The sequence below is a fragment of the Suncus etruscus genome, chromosome 20 (genome assembly GCF_024139225.1).
Source record: "Suncus etruscus isolate mSunEtr1 chromosome 20, mSunEtr1.pri.cur, whole genome shotgun sequence".
In the NCBI taxonomy this organism is placed as follows: Eukaryota; Metazoa; Chordata; class Mammalia; order Eulipotyphla; family Soricidae; genus Suncus; species Suncus etruscus.
In genome coordinates, this window is record NC_064867.1 from 43999627 (window position 1) to 44016840 (window position 17214).

The 17214-nt window shown below is 55.0% G+C and overlaps 2 protein-coding genes across 3 annotated transcripts; one reads left to right on the plus strand and one right to left on the minus strand.

Moving 5' to 3' along the window:
• The first annotated feature begins 2241 nt into the window (after positions 1 to 2241).
• Positions 2242 to 7017, plus strand: PLSCR3 (phospholipid scramblase 3). The gene is made up of 6 exons (XM_049766171.1): positions 2242 to 2530; positions 2632 to 2674; positions 2790 to 3010; positions 3205 to 3366; positions 6074 to 6235; positions 6322 to 7017. Exons 1-6 carry the CDS (start codon positions 2255 to 2257, stop codon positions 6376 to 6378), a joined length of 921 nt encoding a protein of 306 aa, XP_049622128.1. The 5' UTR covers positions 2242 to 2254; the 3' UTR covers positions 6379 to 7017.
• A 569-nt stretch (positions 7018 to 7586) lies between these two features.
• Positions 7587 to 16020, minus strand: TNK1 (tyrosine kinase non receptor 1). Of its 2 annotated transcripts, none has more exons than XM_049766163.1 (12): positions 15849 to 16020; positions 15629 to 15699; positions 15120 to 15311; positions 14849 to 15004; positions 14469 to 14752; positions 14010 to 14283; positions 10264 to 10358; positions 9476 to 9640; positions 9147 to 9229; positions 8207 to 8511; positions 8036 to 8131; positions 7587 to 7959 (listed from the first exon to the last, which is right to left on the minus strand). In XM_049766163.1, the coding sequence occupies exons 1-12, from the start codon at positions 16009 to 16011 to the stop codon at positions 7846 to 7848; spliced, it is 1998 nt and encodes a 665-aa protein (XP_049622120.1). In that variant the 5' UTR covers positions 16012 to 16020; the 3' UTR covers positions 7587 to 7845. The 2 variants fall into 2 exon arrangements, with proteins under 2 accessions (XP_049622120.1, XP_049622119.1); XM_049766162.1 differs by having other exon boundaries at positions 9476 to 9655; positions 15849 to 16011.
• Between the last annotated feature and the right edge of the window lie 1194 nt (positions 16021 to 17214).

Consider the following 17214-nt stretch of genomic DNA (forward strand, 5'->3'; position numbering starts at 1 on the left):
CATTGAAGCTGTGGTTGCACCTGACCAATGAAAAAGGTCAAAGGGACTCCCAAATATCGATGGGTGACACCCATTTGCCTGGACCATCTTGAACTCACCTGCATACTGCAGACTAAACAAAGTCTGCAGGGGCCAGAGGGATAGCACAGCAGGTAGGATGTTCGACCCCCAGCATCGGTCCCCCAGCAACACCAGGAGTGATTCCTGGGTTCAGAGCCAGGAGTAATCCTATGAGCGCTGCTGGAAACGGATGGCCCCCAAACCAATCAAACCAACAAAAAGCCTACGGTATCTTCTAAGTGGCTCTATCATCTGTCATTACTGCTCGTCTGCACCACTACAGCCATCCTGTCCCAACAAACCCATTCTGGGGAGATTGTTCCTCATGAGCTGCAGGGTTTATGCCCCCCTTTCTGCTCTGGCCACAGCTACAAGTCGTCAGGGCTCCTTTTCAGACTGTGCTTGGAGGTTGCTCTTGGCTGAGCTCAGGACACCAGGACCTGCCGGAGATGAGATGCCCTGGATGGAATCCTGGCCTTGGGTATGCCAAGAATGTCCCCCTGCCCTTAAAAAAGGCATCTCTGGCAGTGGTGGTTCCTTCAGGTTTGTTCTCTGAGACACACCTGGTCCTTGCTCAATGCTGACCCTTGGGGCCATGCAGAGTGGTGCCAGGGATCGAACCTAGGCAAGTCGGTGCAAGGCCAGCTCCCAACCTGCTATCCCAGTGACCAGGCCGAGGTCTTCAGGTTGCACCTCCATCCTTAAATGCTTCGACTGCTATCCCTGGGGTAAAGAGTCTTAGCCCCCAAAGGGCCTCTGAATACCTGGGGGCCCCTCTCTCTGCTCACATCTGGTCACTGCCTGGAAGGCCAGCCCCACACCCCCTAGGGCCCCCCAGAGTGCAGGCCTTGGCATTAGGCTCAGAAGAAGCAGTTCTTCAGGGAGGGAGGACCGACTCGACCTTCCTGCTCCGCCCTGCCCTCCCTGCTGCAAGAGCCCCTTCCGGGAACCGAACCTGTGAAACGCGAGCCAAGACAGGTGGTCGGGACCGGTTGCGGGCTTCTGCGCAGGTGCAATGCATAGTCCGGGGCGGAGTCTTAATGCCGAGGGGCGTGGTCGTTTAGGCCCCGCCTTTCTGAAACTTTTGCGCAGGCGCAGTACATAATGGGGCGTGGTCTCGGTGACCTAGGGGTTTGTCGTATCTAGGTCCCGCCTCCTTGAAATTATCTGCGCAGACGCAGTGCGTAATCTGGGGCGGAGTCTCGTCGTATGGGGGCGTGGCGGCGATCGGCCCCGCCTCCCTGCAGTCACGGGGCTGCCTCTGCGCAGGCGCAGTGTATAGTTTGGGGGCGCGGGTTACCTGGACCACGCCTTCCTGAATTCCTGCGCAGGCGCAGTGCATAGTCTAGACTAGAGAGGCCTCTCGGCGGCCTGGGGGCGTGACTTCTCGAAATCCCGCCTCTCTGAACCTCTGCGCAGGCGCAGTGCATAGTCCGGGGCGGGGTCTCGTGGTTTGAAGGGCGTGACCACTCTAGTCCCCGCCCCCTCGGGTTTCCGGGGCTCCCTTGCGCTTGCGCGGAGACGCTTCCCGGGAGGGGCGTGGCCTCGGTGCCCGCGGGGCGTGGCGATGCCCGGCCCTGCCTCCCGCGGCTCCGGGGCGCCGAGTGCGGGGTGGGGGTTCCCAGGCAGAGGGGGCCGCAGGTGGGTGAGCGGGAGATCGGGGCGCGGGGGCGGCCGCAGACCTCCGCGGGGCCGCTCAGCCTCCCCGCCCTGTGCCCGCCGTGCCACGCGGGCTGGGTGGCACAAAGCCTGGCATGGTCGGCAGGGCACCCGGGCATCCGGACCCACCTGCTCACGCTTTCGGTTTCCCAGAGCCGGAGGCGCCGCCCAGGGGCCCCCGACCGGCCTGGACGCCCCTGATCCTGCTGCTTGGCGCCAGGACCCGTGCCCCGCCGGACGTCCAGCATCGCCCCAAGGCTGGCACGAGCCCCTGGACGTGGCCCCTGCGACCCGCCGCTCTCCACCCCATGGCAGGTAGGCAGGGCCCGGCCCAGGGTCCCCGTTATCCCCAGCCGCCGCCCCCTGTGCCCCTCCCGGGATGGCAGAGCCTGTGCCCAGCGCATCCTCCTGGAATGTGCCCCGGCTGGCTGGGTGCGGCTGCGAGGCCTCCTCCCCGGTCCCCCTACCCACCATCTGCCCTTCCCCTCCCCAGGCTCCTGGACCCCAGGGCAAGGGGTGAGGCCCAGGGTCCTTCATGATTCCTCACCGCTCCCCCACACACACAGGCTACGTGCCCCCCCAAGGCTATGCCCCTTCGCCTCCACCGCCCTACCCAATGGCTGGGTACCCGGAGCCAGCTCCTCTCGCGGGGCCCGGGCAAGTGCCAGTGCCTGCCCCTGCCCCTGCCCCTGGCTTTGCTCTCTTCCCCTCGCCCGGACCCGGTGGAGTGCCAGGGCCTGCCGCTGCTGCTGCTCCCGCTGCCTTCTTGCCCCTGCCAGGAGTGCCTCTAGGCCTGGAGTTCCTGGTGCAGGTGAGCTGGCTGAAGGGGGGCGGGAAAGGTGACCCCAGGGGGTCTCACACCAGTCCAGGCCTGCCCACTGATGCGGCATCCTGGCCCCCATCTCCTTTCAGGTCGACCAGATCTTGATCCACCAGAAAAGAGAGGTAGTGGAGTGTAAGTGCAGACAGCCCGCCCGCCTGGGTAATGGTGGGTGGAAGTGGGGAGATGGTGGGTTGCCTCCGGCCTGGCTCTGAGCCAGCCTCCTCCGGGTGTCACCCTCCCTCGACAGCCTTGCTAGGCTGGGAAACCTGCAACCGCTATGAACTGCGCTCCGGGGCTGGGCAGCCCCTGGGCCAGGCTGCCGAGGAGAGCAACTGCTGTGCCCGCCTCTGCTGTGGCCCCAAACGGCCTCTGCGTCTCCGCGTGGTGGATCCCGGGGACCGGGAGGTGCTGCGTCTGCTCCGTCCTCTCCGCTGCGGCTGCAGCTGCTGCCCATGTGGCCTCCAGGAGGTAGGCTGGAGATGGGAGGGATGGAAGACGTGGAGAGGCAGAGGGCTAGTGCCCTTTGCTTGGGTGGGATTGGGCAGAGGAGTTGGGAAATGAGAAGGGGAGATGGCCGAGAGAGACAGTTGGTGACATTGGCCTGGTGAGCGATCACTGGGTCCTTGTGTCCTTGGTGGTGACCTGTCTGCTTCCTCCTCCAGATGGAAGTCCAGGCTCCACCTGGCACCACCATCGGACACATTCTACAGACCTGGCATCCCTTCCTTCCCAAATTCTCCATCCAGGACGCCGATCGCCAGACTGTCCTCCGAGTAGTGGGTCCCTGCTGGACCTGTGGCTGTGGCACAGATACCAACTTTGAGGTATTGGGAATAACATTTCCCAGGGCTTTTAATTTTTTTGTTTGTTTTGTTTTGGGGACACATCCGTTGATATTTCTGGCTCTATGCTCAGAAGTCACTCCTGGCAGGCTCAGGGGACCATATGGGATGCCAGGATTCAAACCAGGGTCCGTCCTGTGTTGCACATGTTTAAGGCAAACGCTCCGGCCCTTCCCAGGCCCTTTAGAATCTAAGATGTGTTTGGACGGCAGAGGCCAAGACCTAATCCAGTGGGACTCCTCACTCGTTCACTGTCCAGATAGAGTATGACTAATTTAAATGATCTAAGCAGGGCAAAGGTTTCTCCAGGGCCAGTTCTGATGGTTACCTGCAGCCTAGGTTGAAGGGATAAACAGCAAGGGTCTCCCTGAATTTTAAGTGGATGATGGAATCAGCTGTGGATAGGTCCATGTGGCCGCTGCACGTGAGTTTTGTGACCTCAGGCTCTGGAGCAAAAGCTAAGTTGGCTCATCCACATCCTGTAGCTGGCCCTGCCAACGACAGAGCCCCTTTCTCCTGAAATTCTGGCGCTTCCCTCACTTTTCTCTCCATCCCAACTCGAATAGTGGGCAACCTCAGGAGTCTCAGGTGAAGGGTGGGAAGCCGCTTGCATTCTCAGTCGCTTCTTAGGTTCCTGAGTTATTTACGGGTAGTAATTGGTACAGATAAGGAAAAAACAGGCATGATTCATCACTGCTTTCCCAGGCTTCTGATACGTCGCCCCACCTACCTTTTAAACACCCAATCCCATTTGTAGCTGGAGAGAGAGTCTGATGGGAACTGATTGGGGAAGAGGTAACTGGGCGGCCTCTGGAGGAGAATGAATAGACTCTGAGCCAGGCTCCTTTGTAGATTTGTGACTAGTTCATAATTGGGGCTGCACTCTTGGTATCACAGGGCTGAATGGGTAAAACCTGTTTAGCCCGGAATCATAGGACCTTGGGGGAAGGGTGGGAAAGACACTGAGGGAACCACTTTTGTGGCCACTCAGAAATGATCATAGGAAAAGAGGGGCACTACGGTGACTGGATTACCATGCACATCACCAAGGGCCCCAGAAAGCTGTCATACCTTTACAGACCACTGCTGCTATCCCTTGCCCCCGAGACCTAGGCTTGGATTCCCTCTAGACGTGCCTTACGTGCAGTGCTGGGCAGACATCTCACCACTTAAGAATGTGGAGGAATGGGAGTCCTTTGGACTGTGATTGGCTAGAGTGAGGCTTTCAGCAGCCTCCCCTACACAGCTTTGTTCTTGGTTTTCGGCCACACCCGGTGATTACTCCTGGCTACGTGCTCAGAAATCGATCCTGGGCTTGGGGGACCAGATGGCTACTGCCTTACGCCCTGCACCACCGCTCCAGCCCCTGCTTTTTGGTTTCTGTTTGTTAATTTTGGTTTGTGGTACTCAGTGGTACTCAGTACTTTTGGTACTCAGGGATCAACTCCCCTCGGCACTTGCATGATCACGTAGGGTGCCAGAAATTGATCGTCAGTGAGTAGCATAAGCACCTGCTGCATAACAGCCCTTGGATGGGGCTGGATGGTGAGGGGAAGGATGGGGGCCTTTCTCCTCCAGCCCGGGCCACATGTCTCCAACCCCCTTCAGCCGTTGGGTCCGAAGGTTCTGAATAGCAGTTGGTAGAAAACTCACAGGTTTTAGGAGACTTCAGCTTTATTCAAGGCCCTAGCCAACATGTGTGACCTATCATAGCCTTTTAAGCCAAATTCATTATTGGCCCTGCATTCTACCCCTTTCAGCCATCTCTCCTCCTGCTGCTTCTCCTTCCATTCCTCCTGCTCAATCTATCCTTTTAATCCTCCTCCCCTGCCCCTCAGGTAATCCTGTTCATACCTCCCAAAGACCCCTCCCAGAAATGGGCAGGTCTTCCCCCCAGGCTAGGTTACACAGGAAGAGTGAGAGATGGGGTAACAGCATTTCATCTGCTGTACTGTCACTCAGGTCTCTGCCAAGCTACTTTGTGCTGGACACAAACTCTGCCAACTATGGGTAGTAAGGACTTTGGTCAAAACAAATCTAGAGGGGCCGGAGAGATAGCATGGAGGTAGGGCATTTGCCTTGCAGGCAGAAGGACGGTGGTTCGAATCCCGGCATCCCACATGGTCCCCGAGCCTGCAAGGAGTGATTTCTGAGCATAGAGCCAGGAGGAACCCCTGAGTGCTGCGGGTATGACCCAAAAAAAAACAAAAAAAATAAAAACAAATCTAGAGACCAACCATAGACACATAGGTGAGACTATCGACTTCAGTGTGTCATCTTCCAGTTTTCCCACTGCTGATGTTCACTTGTCAAGTGTGGCCTTTCAGGAACATATCTGAGGGGGATGGAGGGTGATGGGTGCAGGAGGTCGGGCGTTTGCTTTGCATGAGGTGGTGGCAGCTGCAACACTGAGTTTATCCTTGGTACCACATATGGTCCCTGAGCATTTCCAGCGGCCATTCATTTGCCAGGAATAGCCCATAAGTACTATCCAGTGTGCTCTAAGTCCTGATTTTTGCAGCATACTTGGTGTGGCCTTGGATGCCTTTTTCCCCCAGATGTCTTATGGAAACTCAAGACTGTTGGGAGGATAATATGCATATGGCAAGACTTCAGGACTGAGCCTGGAAGCAGGTGGCGAGAGCCACTTCCTCTCCTTTCCTTTTTCTCTCTCCGTCACCCCTCACAGGTGAAGACTCCCGATGAGTCCCGCAGCGTGGGCCGAATCAGCAAGCAGTGGGGGGGGCTGCTCCGAGAAGCCCTCACAGATGCAGACGACTTTGGCCTGCAGTTCCCACTGGACCTGGACGTGAGGGTGAAGGCGGTGCTGCTGGGTGCCACCTTCCTCATAGTGAGTCGGCTGCCCTTGCTCATGCCCAGGAGGGAGGGAAGGCTCTGGCTGACCAGCTCTTCTCTTAACGATGCCCTTCCTCATAGGACTACATGTTTTTCGAGAACGGAGCCAGCAGTGGGCCCTCTGCCCTTACCAGTTAGAGGCCACCACAGGGTGAGGAGACCATCACCTCAACTTGAATTCAAGATGGCTGACTTTCTTGCCTAGCCTGGCGCCTCTTCAGAGCAGCCCCTTCCCACTATGGACACCAAAGAGCAGAAAGGGATGCCTGAGAAACTGGGGGTCTTGCACCCTGTCTCTCCCCTCTTCCTGAACTTCCTTTGCCTTTGGTCTGATAGAAGGGCATGCATGAGGGCCCTTCCTCTGCCACCCCTACCTCTTAATTCTGGAAGTCCCTCAGCGCACAAGTATATCGAAGCTTTCAAAGTTTGCCCACCCACTCACTCCCACCCCTTTTCGGGACATCAGCGCCAAAGACCTTTGAAATCCAGGACATGCTTCTCCAACTGGGCTGGGGATGAGGGAGGGTAACCGACCATAAACGAAAGATGTCACTGTCCCCCCAAACCAGCTTGGCTTCAGCCTCAGATAGGACCCTCTGAGGCGATCTCCACAACAACAGCCTAAGCCCCAGCGCCAATTAGTTTCCCCCAGAGTCCAGCCCATAGCTGGTGCTTGCTATAACTTCTTGTGCCTTAACGATCCCTTCTTTGTCTTGCCCTAGGAAGGGCCTGTATCTTTATATATTGTATTGATATAAACTTTGTAACTTTTTTTTTGACATTGGAACATGTATATTATGGGGGGAAAGTAGGGGAGAAGAAAGAGTCGGTGTAGAAGTAAAGGGAAATACGATAGTTGGGTTAAGAAGGGCTGGCCCATCTCATAATCCATGCTACCAGGTGTCCTTGAGTCCAAGAAAGAACTTTAAACATCCTTGATAGCCCAGGACCATACATACCAACTGAGGATAGGCCATAAGACAATATAGTTGCTGCTTTTTTGGGTTTGTTTTTGGTTATGGCTTTTGGGTCACACTTGGCAGTGCTCAGGGGTTCACTCCTGGCTTGCACTCAAAATCACACCTGGCAGGCTTGGGGGACTATATGGGATACCAGGGGTCAAACCCTGATCCGTCCCAAGTCAGCCGTGTGCAAGGCAAATGCACTACCATTGTGCTATTGCTCCGGCCCCCGTAGCTGCTTCTATTTTCCAAAATGGTTGCTCCCTCGGAGGCCAGTGGGAACTGAGAGCAGTTCAAGATGGTGGCTCCAATAGTCTAATATGGCTGCTTAGCCATTCTTTGTGAGTAGAAGCTTCTTGTGAGTTTGATGTGTAAGGTCTCTGTTCCTCCAAGTCGTCCTCTTGTTTGGGAAGGTGGTAGGTAAAGCGGATTAGATTCTTCTATGACCCAAAGCCAAGGGGACTTGAGCCCTCAGAGACAAAGGTTCACCACTGCCCAATGTTCCTATACCAGACTACAGTAGAATTTCCCACAGTGGAAAGAGCTGCTTTGTCAGAATCTGGCTCTGGCTTTTCTGAGTCCCTCGCTGGTTCCACATAGTAACGATGTCTTTCCCCGGTGTTCATGACCAAAGGAGCAGGACTCAGCGTTGCGCCAGGACATAGCGACTGGCAGCAGAGAGGTCCCACTGGTAATGTTCCAGGATGCGCCGGCAGTCAGCTTTAGACTGGCTACTCAGGTGGAAAAGCTGGTCTACCTGCAGAGACAGAAAGAATCTATGAGCAGAGGAATGGGACTAGAAAGGGGGAAACAAAGGAGAAGGGGCTGTCTACCTTGAGGTTCTGAACGGCTGCAGCCACATCTCCCCTGGTGGCCCTGAGTGTTGCCAGGCACTCTTGGTGGGTGACTCCGTGCACTTTTAGCTCCACCTGGGGGAGACAGCTTCACTGAGATACCTGCTCAAGCAGGTAGGGTATTCCCTTAATGGATGCCAGGCCAATTACCTCTCTGATCTTTCTCTGTAACTCAGAGTCGGGCAAGGGGTCTCCAGAGGGGAGAATGGCCTTGTTGGCTTTCTGCGCCTTCTTGGGGTGATATTGTGCAGTTTCTCTTTTGAGGCAGGGAGGCTTTTCCTTAACAGGCTGGCTAGGTTGGTGAGAAGGGTTGGCAGCAGCGAAGGTAGGGTGGGTTGGCAGGCCTGGAGACTCCTGGGACACAGCTCTGGCATGTCGAAGTTCAGGAGGGCTCGAGCCTCCCCCGGTGGGTCGGGGACCCAGGGACAGGACAGACTCCAGACTCTTAGAAATGGCTGCATAGTTGAGAAAGGAGAGAATTTGGAAGGAGGCCCAGACACAACACTTTGCCTTCTTCCCATTCTGTCTGAGCCTTGATGGGACAAGAGGTAGGAGGCTAAGGACTGAGGCCACAGGGCGGGCTGCCTGAGAGCTGCTGTTCAGTAGAGAAAGGGAGATCTTTTTTTTGTGTTTCTGGCTTTTGGTCCATACTCGGCAGTGCTTAGGGCTTATTCCTGACTCTGCTCAGGGATTTCTCCCTGGGGGGTTTGGGGGGACTATAATGGAGTGCTGGGAGCAGACCCAGATTGGTCTCCTACAAGATATATGCTAAGATTTCAACAGACAGACCAAGGGGAAGGACACTCACCAAGTCATGGAGTCTGTTTAAGGGGCAGATTTAAAGGGGTTTTGTTGATTGTTTGAGGTATACAACTAGTGATGCTCAGAATTACTCCTGTTTCTGCATTCGGGAGCCACTTCTGGTGGTGTTTGGAAACCATATAGAATGCTGGGGATCAAACCCTGTCAGCCCTGTATAGGGCAAGCACACTACCCACTGTGCTATTGCTTCCGCCCTGGGAGGTGTTCTTGGCCTTGAAAACTGGGGTTGGGGGGGCGGGGGGAATCCTAGCCTTAACACCATACATACCTTTCATGTTCTTTAGGGGTATGTTTCTTTTCTGGACCCGGGTTGAAGGTTTTTCCCAAAGCTTTGCCTTTTCTCTGTCTCCACTACTGGAAAGGAATCCAGTTCATGCTTCAAGCTGTAGGCTCACCCCGACCCAATGTAGCCACTTCCCCTCCCAAAGAAATCTCTCTGGGGTTCCCAGGATGACTGCGACCTCCATGGGAGCTCCAGCAAGTTCATCCTGCCCCCAGCATTACCCTGGCCCCCTCCCTGAGTTTCTCACCTAGAGACGTTGCTGAACTTGGTAGACTCCCAGCCCAGCCCCATCTCCCACTCTTTGAGGTGCTCACCCATCTGTACTTCTCTGGCCCTGCCCTGCCTGGCTAGAGGCACTTCTGTGGATTGCACGGCTGGCTGGGACGTTCCCCGAGTCAACCAGAGTCACTGCCGAGGCTGGGAAGAGGCCTGCTTTGAGCGTGCGACCGTTCTGGCCCTTCCAGGTTGCGGAGTCGGCACTGTGGGGAAGGACGCTGGTGAAGGGACTGGGCTCGACATTCAGTTCCCAGGCACCTCAGAGCGGCTGCTTTTGTTGTAGGCTATGACTAGCAGTGCTCAGAGATGACCCCTGGCTCTGCACCCAGAGCAGAGTGAACTCCTGCTGGGCACAGGGGACCATATAGGATGCTGGGGATCAGAGGGGTCAGCCAGTTGCAAGGCACACCCACTGTACTAACACTCTCCCACTCTCTGAGTTGCTTCTGACAGGAGGAAGGGAAGTTTTTCTCCCACGTAGAAAGGTTACTGGAGGGGCTGAGTGGTGGCACTAGAAGTAAAGCATCTACCCTGCAAGCACTAGCCTAGGACGGACCACGGTTCGATCCCCACGACATCCCATGTGGTCCCCCCAGGCTAGGAGCGATTTTTGAGCACATAGCCAGGAGTAACCCCTGAGCATCATTAGGTATGGCCCCCAAACCAAAAAACTGGATCCAGCAGGGAGACCAGGCCTGTGTGGAAGCTCTCGGGCTGGATGCAAAGCTGAGGCAGAAAATCAGCATTCATAGAAGCAAAGAGGGACCAGGTGAGGTAAAGGGGAAAAGACTTCCTCCTGAGGTATGTTGAAGGCGTAGGCTCTCACCTGCCTTCAATGATGGTAATAGGGTCGCCGGGCTCCATCCTCAGGGCACCTGGCTCTGTGACATCTCTAACGCAGCGTCCCTCGAGAGGCCAGGCCTAGAGAGATGGGAGACATGGTGGGGGGTGGCCTTCTGGTATGAATCAGAAGGGCACTATACCAGGAGCAGGCAAGGAAGGCTCTTGTCTCTATGCACCCCAGTTCAAACCCATGCCTGGCAAGACTTCTGTCTGAGCCCAGAGTCTATCCCTGTCCCCAAATGTTAATCCAGTGGGGGTGAGAGACCTGGATTTCAGACCAAGCTAGATACACCTGGGGCAAAGTAACAACAAAGAAGGAAGAGGTGTTGCTTTCCCTTTTATTATTATTATTATTATTGTTTTTTTGTTGTTTTTTTTTTTTAGTTTTTTGAGTCACACCCGGCAGCGCTCAGGGGTTACTCCTGGCTCCACGCTCAGAAACCGCTCCTGGCAGGCTTGGGGGACCATATGGGATGCCAGGATTTGAACCAATGACCTTCTGCGCGAAAGGCAAACGCCTTACCTCCATGCTATCTCTCCGACCTCTAGATCCCCTTTTAAATAAAGACTAAATTCCTTAGCACTTAGCACTCTGGTGGTCTGGTGCTGGGGAATGTAATCCAGGCCTCCTGCTTACAAATCTTACAAAACTTCTAGCCCATTGAGTTATAGTTTCTCCAACCCAAGACTAAATTCCTTTAACAATTGACAATAGTAAGAGCTGGAGAGAGAGAGAACAAAGGTTAAGGCTTGTCCAGGATATCGCTGCAGCTCTGAGCCTGGCTTGAATTAAGGTACTTGTTCTTGATACCCTGAACAGTTCCAAGCCTGGCCTTTGAGCACACAGCCAAGAGAATGCTTTGAGCACTGTAGGGTATGACTCTCAAAATACTAGGCCAGGAGTGGTGAACAAGTTCGACACAAAAAGCCAAAATTTTAAATTGTGAGTCAGAGAGCCACACCACGCAGTGACCTGCCACAACAGACAAACACACAAAAGCATCTAATTTTAACAATAATTTATGAAACACATATTGCATTTTGCCATTTTGAGTGAGGGTCAACATCCTGCAGTGACAGTGAGGGTGTGCTGCGTCCTCCACACTAAGAACTAATGGGAAGACGTGACCCAACAGATGACACACGGGATGACACACCGCTCGCTGGCCCGTGCAGTTGTTTCTGATGGATGGGAGACGGGACTACGTGCTCGGAGATCTCTCCTCAGAGGTCCCTCCTCAGAAGCAGCAGAACAAAATCCAAATTTGGCAAAGAGCCACAGTATACAAAATAATGACAAGAGGCAAAGAGCTACATTCATTTTGGCCGGGAGCCGCATGCGGCTCTCGCCACCCCTGGACTAGGCTTTAGGGATTTAGGGGATAGCTCTAAGGTAAGACTGACTGTCTGCCTTTTCATACTTGTGGATGGGTACCAGTACATTTGCTGAAAATTACTCCTTTAAATGGTCGTAGCTGCTCCTCCATGCAAAAAATGACCTCCTTTCTGTGTTAGAAGATTAAATTAGGGCCCGGGGAGATAGCACAGCGGCGTTTGCCTTGCAAGCAGCCGATCCAAGACCAAAGGTGGTTGGTTCGAATCCTGGTGTCCCATATGGTTCCCCCGTGCCTGCCAGGAGCTATTTCTGAGCACACAGCCAGGCATAACCCCTGAGCACCGCCGGGTGTGGCCCAAAAACTAAAAAAAAAAAAAAAAAAGTAAAACTGGGGCCTGAGTGATAGCACAGCTGTAGGGCTTTTGCCTTGCATGCAGCCGACCCAGGACAGACCTGGGTTCAATCCCCAGTATCCCGTATGGTCCCCTGAGCCTGCCAGGAGTTATTTCTGAGCATAGAGCCAGGAGTAACCCCTGAGTGCCGCCAGGTATGGCCCAAAAACCAACACCCCCCCCCACAAAAAAAGGGCAAAGCAAAAGATATATAAGGGCCAAAGCAACAGTATAGTATTGCATGCAGCCAACCCGTAGGATTCCCAAAGTACCACCAGGATTGATCCCTGTACACATAGCCAGGAGTTAGCCCTTAATAACAGCCATGTTACAGGGTAAAGGTGCATACTTAACATACCACTGGCCCTGCTTTCACATGGTCTCCGTAAGCTTTGCTGTGCACAGCCCTGGAGGCCTCCAGCACTGAGGGGTCTAAGCAACAACATGTCCTTGGTCCCTTCTATAGTAACGATATGCTTGATTGGTGGAGAATTCCAGGGAAGGACCTGGGGCCCTTAAGCACCACTTGGGAGGACCCCCCCCCCAAAAAAAAAGAGAAGGCATGAAAGGCATGAAATTATTATTATTATTATTATTTTTTTTTTTTTTGGTTTTTGGGCCACACCCTGTGACGCTCAGGGGTTACTCCTGGCTATGCGCTCAGAAGTTGCTCCTGGCTTCTTGGGGGACCATATGGGACGCCGGGGGATCGAACCGAGGTCCGTCCTAGGTTAGCGCAGGCAAGGCAGGCACCTTACCTCCAGCGCCACCGCCCAGCCCCTATTATTATTATTATTATTATTTTTGGTTTTTGGGTCACACCTGGCAGCACTCAGGGGTCACTCCTGGCTATACACTCAGAAATTGCTCCTGGCAGGCTCAGGGGACCATATGGGATGCTGGGATTCGAACCACCGTCCTTCTGCATGCAAGGCAAACACACTACCTCCATGCTATCTCTCTGGCCCCTGAAATTCTTTAAAACAATATTGTGGGGGCCGGGCGGTGGCGCTAAAGGTAAGGTGCCTGCCTTGCCTGTGCTAGCCTTGGACGGACCGCGGTTCGATCCCCCGGTGTCCCATATGGTCCCCCAAGCCAGGAGCAACTTCTGAGCACATAGCCAGGAGTAACCCCTGAGCGTTACCGGGTGTGGCCCAAAAACCAAAAAAAAAAAAAAAAAAAAAAACAATATTGTGGGGCTGGAGCGGTGGCACTAGAGATAAGGTGTCTGCCTTGCAAGCGCTAGCCTAGGATGGACCATGGTTCGACCCCCACGGCATCCCATATGGTCCCCCAAGCCAGGAACGATTTCTGAGCACATAGCCAGGAATAACCCCTGAGCGTCAATGGGTATGACTCAAAAACCAATATTGTACACAGACCCAGTAGTCTGAGAGCCCAGGGGAGCAACCCCCAAACACTGAGCTGGGTGTAGCCGTGAACACTACCAGGTGTTCAAAAACCAAAAACAGATGCAGTGGTGTCTGTGACAGCTCTGGTTATTTATCCTGCGTGACGGAGCGCTCCACACCTCTGCCTCCACAGTTACTTGCATTTCCCCCTTTCATGCTGAAGTGTTCTCACTCGCTGCAACCCGCTGTTGTCTGCTCCAAGCTCCCCCTTCTGCAGCGCAGCACTAGCCCTTTGGTCTGTATCTCTGTGACATCAAACTGCTTCAGTGCTCTGACTTCTGCCAGCAGGGGCTGAATCTTACAGTTAAAGCTGGGCCCCATGGGGCTGGAGGACAGCAGGTAGGGCACTTGCCTTGCACACAGGCAGACTGGTTGGATTCCTGGCATTAATGGAGTCCCCCAACCCCCTACCAGGAGTGTTCACTGAGTACAGAGCCCAGAGTAAGCCCTGGACACTGCTGGGTGTGGCCAGAAACAAAACCAAGAATGCTGGACACTGACCAGCGTGGTCAGTCGGTTTGTGTGCAGAACCCTGGGAGACGGACTGGAGGGAAGAAAAGAGTGGAGCTAAGGATATGGGGGTTCTCACCTCTTGAAGCAACTCCTCGAGGCAGGAAAAACTAGGTCGGTCAGCAGGGTTGGGAGCCCAACAGCGCCGGGCAAGGGCGTAGAGAGCCCTGGAGCAGAGGGGAGGTCTGGGGAGCCGAGCGCGATCCTTCTCCAGACGCTGTAGGATAAGATACGGTGGGACCCCAGCCCAGGGCTCCTCACCCCTGGAGAACATCTCCCACAGAGTCACCCCAAACATCCAAACATCCGAGGCAGAAGAGAAGGTTCCCCAGCGCAGGCTCTCTGGAGCACACCTAAGTGCAGAAGACGAGTCAAAGGAGGTGACATGCAAACCCCTCTGGCACATGCCAGCCACTGAGTCTGGCATGACAGCCCTTCCGTGTCTTCTAGGGTCCCCACTTCTGCTATAGCGCCCCCGAAGGACCAACCCCTAAGGGTCCCCTCCTTCCATTCAGCCTGCCTCACCCCTTACTCTCACCAAGCAAAGGGGATGGGGCCAGGTCCAGCCATGACATAGCGTCCTTGGGTGCCCCGCAGTGGCCGCACCAGTCCGAAATCAGCCACCTTGATGGTGTGCGGTGAAACCAGCAACAGGTTCCGGGTAGCAAGATCTCGATGTACCAGCCCACGAGACCCAAGGTACACCATGGCCCCCGCCAGCTGCCGCAGGAAGAGGCACAGAAGAGGCACTGGCAGCGGGGGTGTCGGGGCTGGAGCGGTCAGGCGTGCATGCAGGGAGCCCAGTGGGGCCAGCTCCATCACCTGCAGGAGCACGGTGCTACATGAGCGAGGCCCAGTCCCCCACCTTCCTGCCACCCGGGGGGACCATCTGGGGAGTCACTGCCTGGACCTGCTTACCATCTGCAGAGGCTGGCCCAGAACGAGGCCGTGCAGACGGAGCACGTTCGGATGCTCCAAGGTCATCATGATGGACACTTCTCGCAGGAAGTTCCCCAGCTCTGTGCCCACTGGGCCTTCGGGGTCGACCCTGAGGGACTTGACGGCCACTGGGATCTAGAGGGAAGGGAAAGCACCATTAGAGGCCTCAAAGGCTCAGCTCTGCCAGACCCAGAGCAGAGGACACGTGAAACAGGTGGCAAGGAGCCAGGTTGCAAGCCCGGACACTCACGCTCTGGCCATTCGGCAGCTTCCAGAGCCCTTGGTGCACAATCCCGAAGCAACCAGAACCCAGGAGCTCCCCTCTGCACACGGCACCGTCTGGGATAAGACACTTGAGTCCCCCCTCTGGCTCCAGGCGGGGCACAGGGCTGTCTGAGAGGGGGCTGGTTTCTTTCTGTTCGGGGGCCAGTCCCCCAAGGATCTGAAATAGGAAAAGGAAATCAAACATGAGAAGCCCTGCCAGCCCCTCCTTGACACTTAGCTCAGGCCATTCCTGGGTCTAAGCTGCTCTTTTTTGTTTTTGTTTGTTTTGGGGTCACGCTCAAGAGTTACTCCTGGCTCTGCGCTCAGAAATTGCTCCTGGCAGGCTCGGGGGACCATATGGGATGCCGGGATTTGAACCACCATTCGTCCTGGATTGGCTGCATGCAAGGCAAACGGCCTACCACTGTGCTATCTATTCGGCCCCAAGGTTCTAAGCCGCCCTTAAGCCACTCACGCTCACCCCAAAGCACAGACCTTGTAGACCCAGTTCTTGGGCTTGTGTCCAGCACGGTGCCTCTTCAGAGCTTCTGTCAATCTGCGCTGTGCTGGGAGGTCATGAGCAGAGGGCTGGGTGTCAGGGACATGAACCCGGACAAGATTTAAAGCCCCGAGGAAGGAGAGGACAGAAATGCTGAGTGACAGCAGCAAGCCTAGGAAGGAGTCAGGGGTTGAGGGGAGCGGAGGGGTTCCTCACCAGGCCGGCCCATGCCGATGCCATCCAAGTCCTCGGGCTTTACAAAGTCAAAGTGCTCCGGCCGAGTAACATTCAGCTCCTTGAGGATGGGCCGGTAAAACTGGGCGAGATGGGTGTCCCGGAGCAGCTGCAGCAGCCACAGTGAGGTGGCCTCAGGGAGCATGCCTGGAGAAGACACCCGGAAGGATGAGAATTCTCCCCTCCAGAGCACAGGGTAGCAACAGAAAGACTCAAATCCCGGAGGTGTGGTGACAAGGGTGAGGGAAGGACAGACGCCACAGGAACCTTGCCACTCCCACACAAACCCCCACCTGAGACCAAGGTGTCCCACCCCCCCACTCAGGAAATCTATACTCGGATAGCATGCAGGTAAGGCATTTGCCTTGCATGCAGAAGGATGGTGGTTCGAATCCCGGCATCCCATATGGTTCCCCCAAGCCTGCCAGGAGCAATTTCTGAGCGTAGAGCCAGGAGTAACCCGTGAGCGCTGCCAGGTGTGATCCAAAGAAACAAAACAAAACAAAACAACAACAACAAAAAAGAAATCCACACTCCACACACCTGGGGTATTAGGCCTCTGCAAACTTCCGGTATGCTGCCCGCTGCTGTGTGGCACGAAGCCCCTTCCACCCTAGGACCCTCTGGGTTGGCTGTTTCACACACTCAGTTCACTGTTGAATGACATGGAACAGAGTCAGGGGAATAGGGGCTGGAGTGATAGTATGATGGCTAGGGTGTTTGCCTTGCACACAGCCAACCCCGGTTCGATTTCTGACATCCCATATGGTCTCTCAAGCACCAGGAATGACTCCTGAGCACAGAGCCAGGAGTAACCCCTGAACACTGCCAGGGTGGCTCAAAAACAAAAACAAAAAAGAGAGGGAGAGACCCCTTAGTATAGAGGCCCTGGCAATGGCAAATAGCAAGAACTCAGGTTGGTATCATTGGAACTGCGCCCGCCCCAGGCTCCTGTCATTTCCAGGAAAGTATTGCCACCACCCCTCTCTCCCCATCCCAAGCATAAGGTTTCAGAGAGGTCATACAGAAATACATTGCATTGCATGCAGCCACTCTAGCTCAATCCCTGACACCACAAATGGTTCCATGAGCACCACAAGGAGTGATCCCTGAGTAGAGCCAGGTATGGTTCCTATATAAACAGAGGACTGGAGGGATAGTGCATCGTGTAGGGCAGGGGTCTTCAAACTACGGCCCAAGGGCCACAGAGGAGTCTGATCCGGCCTGCCAGCAGTGAGCGCTGTTTGATTGCCAAGATACCTGCCAGCATATACACTCAGTGTATATCCAAATATCAGGAACCATGCACTCAAAATGGTAACCATCTTTGGTAGCACTTATGCCTGTG

Bases quoted from the DNA above. Each gene is read 5' to 3' on its own strand.
- PLSCR3 (XM_049766171.1), top strand. From the start codon at position 2,255: ATGATTCCTCACCGCTCCCCCACACACACAGGCTACGTGCCCCCCCAA. The intron at 2,531-2,631 runs GTGAGCTGGCTG...ATCTCCTTTCAG, and splicing joins GCCTGGAGTTCCTGGTGCAG to GTCGACCAGATCTTGATCCA. The intron at 3,011-3,204 runs GTAGGCTGGAGA...TTCCTCCTCCAG, and splicing joins GCCCATGTGGCCTCCAGGAG to ATGGAAGTCCAGGCTCCACC.
- TNK1 (XM_049766162.1), bottom strand. From the start codon at position 16,011: ATGCTCCCTGAGGCCACCTCACTGTGGCTGCTGCAGCTGCTCCGGGAC. The intron at 15,312-15,628 runs GTCTGTGCTTTG...TTCCTATTTCAG, and splicing joins CCAAGAACTGGGTCTACAAG to ATCCTTGGGGGACTGGCCCC. The intron at 10,359-14,009 runs GTGAGAACCCCC...CCATCTCTCTAG, and splicing joins TCGAGGAGTTGCTTCAAGAG to GCCTGGCCTCTCGAGGGACG.